Below are 6,439 nucleotides of genomic sequence, written 5' to 3'. Positions count from 1 at the left end.
CAGAAAAGAGAGAAAGAAAAATTCAGACACCAGCACCAAGAAAGAAACTCCCCTCAGAAAAATAGCAGCAAACAAATCACTTGATTTTGTCCTTACCTGCATTGTGGCTTATTTCATTGAGTTGGCTAATAAACTTGAGACCTCAGTGTAAATCACAAAACAGTAAGAGCTGATTTTGGCAACATAATTAAATGGCTGATTTCCTTCCATGTCAAAATAGGGTTTGATTGGTTGTAGAAGATGACAAATACCTTTGTGGTTTCAATGTTCTCAAGTGAAAAATCACTTATTATAGACCTTATTTCGAACACGCAAAGTTGTTAGACCTTTCAATATTAGTCCCTTTAATCCTTCAATAATTCTCTGATCAGTGAGGCAATTAAACTCACAATTAAAGCCTTACTTAATTTATAAGTAATACTGCTGCCTGAAAAAATGGGAGGTGAGGTCAAATTGAGACGCAGATTTTAAAATGAGCTACACTTCAATATCTTTAAAAAGGGGTTAGCAAGATGAATGATTTCATGATGATGTACATTAGGGAAGCAAAGCCTGAAGGCTGCCCTAAAGGAGGTAGAGTTTACATTATATAAGATTTCTTAAGTCAAACAGTTCAGAAATGTTGGAATAAAATGTTCTCAATAAGCTCAAGGAGCAAAATAAGTCAAGATCATTTCCATTCTTGACCTTCTCTTGCTGTCAATAAAATATTTTATTATTACATAGGAGAGAACACAGGACAGCACACAACAAATCATTTCATATATAAAGTCTCTCCAGCTACAGAGCAGGTAACTGACCCCTCCACAGTAAGCTCCACAAGACCAGAGATCAAGCCTGTTTTCACTACTGCAATTTGCTCAGTGCCCAGTGTAATTTTAGTACATGAGAGGGACTAAACATTTCTCAAATCGATGAATGAATAAATGAATCAACTACTGACTTTAGAAACTTTTGAATTAAAAACTATATGATTGCTAAAAATAAGTTTTGATACAAGCATTGTTTCTTAAAAAAGGAATATTATTTATATAATCTTTCATGAACATGCCAATTTGGATATTATTTAATGTCTTAGGGGGCATTCATTCATTTCTTCAATAATTATTTAATGAGACCAGTCACTATGCTAAGTGACAGAGATAACAAAATGAGCAAAATCAGATATATCTGTATCCTTTTCGGTGGGAAGACAAAATGAAAGCTCACATAAATAAAAAAGTAAATTAAAACTGTAATAAGTTCTCTAGAATAAGACATATACTAGAGGAATCTCATCATATCTAGGGGCAAGGTCATGGGAATAGCCCCTGAGATATAATCTGAAGGATATATAAAATTTAACAAAAAGACTTATAGTGAAAAATGACTAGAATTTAAGCTCTCTGAGAGCAGGACTTTTTGTTTATTGTGTTCATTGATAAAGCTGAAGTTCCCAGAACACACGACATATAGGAGGCACTCAATAAATAGATGTGGGATTTAAGAATATTCTAAAGGAGAGAAAACTATACATCTAACTGTCATGGGCAAGCAATTCGATGAAGAACTAGTGGGGATGAAGGGCAGAGAGTGGAGAGGAGCAAGAGTAAGACAAGCTATAGAGGCCAAACCACATAATGCTTGAAAAGGCAAGCTAAGGACTTGGCATTATCTGAGCAGACCAGAGAGCCATTGCATTAGGCTTGAGAGGGTGGTCAGTGATAACACAAACACATTTACATTTTAAAAGATTGCTCTGAGTACAGTGTAAGAAGGAGAATGGGCAAGAGTCCGGGTGGAAGATGAGCATGACCTAGGCTAGGATGGTAGACGTGATGAAGAAAATAGAGAATGGATTGCAAAGATATCTGGGAGGCAAAGTGAACTCAGCTGGTAGTAGATGGGTTAAAAATGGGTAACAGGTCAAGGGGTCTTCTAAGTATCATGAATTTACCCTCAATTGAGATAGGAAACACAGAGGACGAGATTTTGGAGGAAAAGATCATTAGTTGGGTTTTAATCATATTGAGTTTGAAGTCTCTTTGGGACTAACAGTTGGTGTGATCAACCAGGCATATTAAAATACTGGCCTGGAGCTCAAAGGCAAGTTTAAAGGCAAAAGGAGTGATATAATGAAAATCAAAATCCCAAACTAATTTCTCCATTTTTGAGATAGGAAACAGAAAACATAAAATTTTTACAGTAAGTCAGTAAGTATGATGCTCTGTTGCTACATTCCATATGCATATTACCCACAGAGAACAGAAAGGCAGGAATAATGTTGTGACCAACAATGTTATTCTTCTTTGTGTTATGATGTAAACAACACAAGGCAGCTTTGCGTTAACTGGCAACAGAAAATGCAGGTATGGAAACCTATACTTGTCATTGTGGCATAATCTGTTACATTGTTACATATTTGTAACTGTGTATACAGGCATACAGACATACATATAATTTCTACTCGAAAAACAATATATGAATTCTAATGTTGAAGAGATAATTACTAAACTAAGTGCATTCGGTATGCATACATACTTGTTCCAAAAGAAATAACATTAACACCAATAATAAGAACACTAACAATTAAAAATTACTAGATTTGGTAACACCATTCAGTAATTTGACCCACTATTTTTAGCGTATTAACAGTTTTTCTCAGTACAAGGTATTGGAGTTTTCTACATCCTATAAAATTATAATAGGCATTTTCACACATTCTCAGTATAATTATAATAGATACTGACATTAAAGATCCTGTGGTAATAAAAATGCCTAAAGTGCCTTCATAATCATCAGGTATCAAAAAGGGTTTAAATTTTGTTCCATGAAGTTTTACGATTGAATTGGTCACTATGTATTATATATCAAACAGAATATTTGAATAATCAGGACAGTTCATTATTCCTTAAGCATGCAGAAGAATGCAGCTGACCACGTCTGTTCCATTCCTTCTTCAGAAATGGGACTAAGCAACCACAATAAAATGAGTAGCTTGGTCATGCCTTCTCAGTCAGAAGGATTTGTATTTCTTCTACCGGACGTCAGTCAAATAAATATGAACATGAATCTGTATGTTCATTTCATGTAATCTTCAATCTATGTATAATGGATGAATTTTAGAGTATAAAATTTTGACAGTATTATATTTTACTGGCTCATGTTTTCAAACAAGCCTCAAGTATGTGTGTATATATTTGTACACATAGATATATATAATTCTGCCTAATAGGATAAATTAATAAAGTTCTATCTTACAGTAAAATATGTATTCAATAATTATACCAATTCAAATGCCAGCAATGAATAATGAATAGCGGAGCAAACCATATTCCTTTTAATTCGTCCATGTCAAAAAGTAATTTTGATACGACTTGGGATAGACTTCAGCATACCAAAAATGAACACGTTTGTTCTGTTTCAAATTTTTTTTTCATTTTAGAAAAATAATTAGAAATCTCAAAGCCTTGAAATAAACTTTTTTAAATAGTAACTTTTATAGGCAGTTGATTCTTTTTCAAGATTAAAAAGGAGAGTAGGGCTAGGATAATACCTCGGCCTCTTTCTTGGACACTCCTCAGGTATCTAAGATATAATCTAAATTACGCAGAGATTGCTAAAAAAGTCAAGATGTGCTTTCCCTATTTTGAGTTATGAAACATGGGGAGTTTAGGAAAACCTACCGATTTTTTCCTCTAAGACTTTCATAATATAGGATTATGGTCCAATAGGTAAGTCTCTATTCTTAGAGACATTGTAGGGTTTTCTCCAGTTCCTGTAGGCAGAGGTTTTATTTCATTTGAATAATTTCTGTGTATAGTTCTATTTCCAATGGAGATATTACTATGCATCTGCCTTTATATTTAAACAAATCATTCTTTAATAACAATTCTACTAATTTCCTTTCTGCTTTTGGAAATCAGAGTGCATTTACTAGAGATTGGATTATCTTTCAAAAACTCATAGTTAAAACTTGGCTGACCTTGATACAGTTCTTTAAAATGTGCATGTGTGAACAAACACCCAACTCACTTAAACCAAGACCTTCCAAACCCCTTACCATCATCTTCACACTCTTCCAGAGACTTCTGCTGCTTGTTCAGGCACCGTGGGTCTAACCAAGATGTTGTTTTTGTGTTATGGCTGAAATCGAGAAACAAAAACAATAAATATGTTTTTTTTTAAAAAAAGCAAAAAGCCCAATGACAAAAGAATTATACCCTCTTGAATATTTGCTCTTCGGCCAATCAAAGATACTTTCCAACAGCAAACCCAAACCAGAAGAAAGCCCGAGTTTGGAATTATAAAATGGCTTAGGAAAGCTCTTAGGCAGGTCCTTTTACTTATCTAAGATATAATCATTCCATTATTGAACGCTAAAATTACAATACCAGTTTTATTTCTGAACAATGAGTTCCAAATGACACCCCTTGTCTGTATTGTCTACTGTTGCCTAGACTTATTTTAGTCTTCACATTTGCTGAAGAGCAAACTCCAATTTCTTTTAAATTTGCTATGACTTAAATCTTGAATGCTGGAATTCACGAAGAAGGCTGCTATTTCACTCATTCTATTCCATCAGAATTCTCATGACAGTGAAATTATCCCAATTCATGCAAGTGGCTAAAAGCTGCTAATACATGTCATTAATTGCAGTGTCCTAAATTATGCTTCAGATATAGTGAAGGCAACCCCAAATTACCTATCATAAATAGAGTCTGGGCCAAGAAAAACCTTGCAAAGAAGTTAGACATGCCACCTAACTGCCTGCTGGAGGGTAGAGCCCAACTCTGAATGAAGTGTTTCAACAGACACTGACTGGGGCCCTGACAGTCTGAAAGAGTGCAGAAACATTCCCAAGAATATTGCCCCTTATCACTTTAGAAACGTCACAGGAATGACTGGAAGATTTGATCCAAAGCAGATCAATCCACGGGCAAAGTTCTGCTTGAGCTACCGTTCTACTCTATGCAAGCTAAACTGGAAGAGCAAAGAACTGCAAGTCTGGTAGTTCATGCTGTAAACCAGAAATGAAAACAAGATTAGAAATTTTTTTTTTAAAGTTTAGGTAGTAAATCTAATTTTTTTTTTTAGAACTCTGAAGCTTAGGTTGCAAATATGTTGAAAAATGGCCCAAGTTCTTTATATTAGATTCAAATCTTATGAAATATTGAAAAAGAATTATGCCTTAAGTGAAAAATAGAATGTATAAATGTATATACGCTTCATCTCGAATGAATGAAAGAAAAAAAAAGGTAACGTAGTACCGTAATACCATCAGTACTACTTATTTGTCTACTTACAACTACCAGAATCTGCTCTTTAACATATGGTAGAATTTATTTAATTCTTACAATAACTCTATGAGAAGGGTATTATTAGTATTAAAAATGATTACTCCTATTTTACGGATAAGATGAAAAAATTGCCCAAGAACACTCTGTTCATATATGACAGAACTAACAATCAACCCCAGGCAGTCTCATACTAGAATCCATGGTCTGCGCTGTTCCTACACAGTGAGATGGTAAAAATGGTCATCACTGGGAGGCCATTGTGCATAATTTTTCAAAAATACCTTATTGTTTTGAGATAATTACAGATACATGTAGTTGCAGGAAAAACACAGAGATTCCACATGCCCTTTACCCAGATATCACCAATGGTAACATCCTGCAAACTACAGTACAATATCAACTCCGGGATATTGGTATCCATACAATCAAGATCCAAAACATTTCCATTATCTCAAGGATCCCTCCTGTTGCTTTTTGATAGCCACACATGCTTTCCTTCTAATCCTTCCCCGTAAAGCCCATTTCTAAATCCTGGCTACCATTAATTAGTTCTCCATTTTTATAATTTTATCATTTCAAAATGTTATATAAATGGAATTATACAGTATGTAATCTTTTGAGATTGTCATTTTTCATTCAGCATAATTCTCCCTGAAATTGTTGCATATATCAATAATTCTTTTTATTGTTGAGTAGTATTTCATAGCATGAATGTACCAGTTTAATCACTGAAGGACATCAGTGGTTATTTTCAGTTTTTGGCTATTTAGATTAAATCTACTTTACACATTCATGTACAAGTTTTTGTGTGAATGTAAATATTCACTTATCTGCCAAAAGTGTAATTGCCAGGTCGTATGGTAGTTGCATGTTTAGTTTTTTAAGAAACTGTCAAAATGTTTTCTAAAATGCCATACAACTTTACAGACCCACCAGCAACGTACAAGTGATCTACTTTTTCTGCATCTTTGCCATCATTTAGTGTTACTATTTTATTTATTTTTTTATTTTAGCCATCTTAATAGGCTAGTTTGTAGTTTCAATTTGCATTTCTGTAATGGCTACCGATGAACATTTTTTCAGGTACTTATTTGCCATCTGTATATCTGCTTCAGTGAAATGTCTTTAGCTTTATTTTCTAATTGGATTTTTTTTTTTTT

General features: G+C 33.9%; 1 protein-coding gene across 14 annotated transcripts in view; it reads right to left on the bottom strand.

The window, feature by feature from the left end:
- The window catches only part of MAGI1 (membrane associated guanylate kinase, WW and PDZ domain containing 1), a 554,323-nt gene that overhangs the window by 86,792 nt on the left and 461,092 nt on the right, over positions 1-6,439 (bottom strand). For all 14 annotated transcript variants that reach the window (XM_025050818.1, XM_025050820.1, XM_015593788.2 and 11 more), the window contains exon 6: positions 4,043-4,125. In XM_025050818.1, coding sequence (XP_024906586.1) covers positions 4,043-4,125 — 83 coding nt within the window. The remainder of the gene's footprint in view (positions 1-4,042; positions 4,126-6,439) is intronic.

Source organism: Pteropus alecto, unplaced genomic scaffold, assembly GCF_000325575.1.
Source record: "Pteropus alecto unplaced genomic scaffold, ASM32557v1 scaffold75, whole genome shotgun sequence".
NCBI lineage: Eukaryota > Metazoa > Chordata > Mammalia > Chiroptera > Pteropodidae > Pteropus > Pteropus alecto.
Note: the sequence above shows the minus strand (reverse complement) of the source record. Positions and strands in the feature narration are given on the sequence as shown.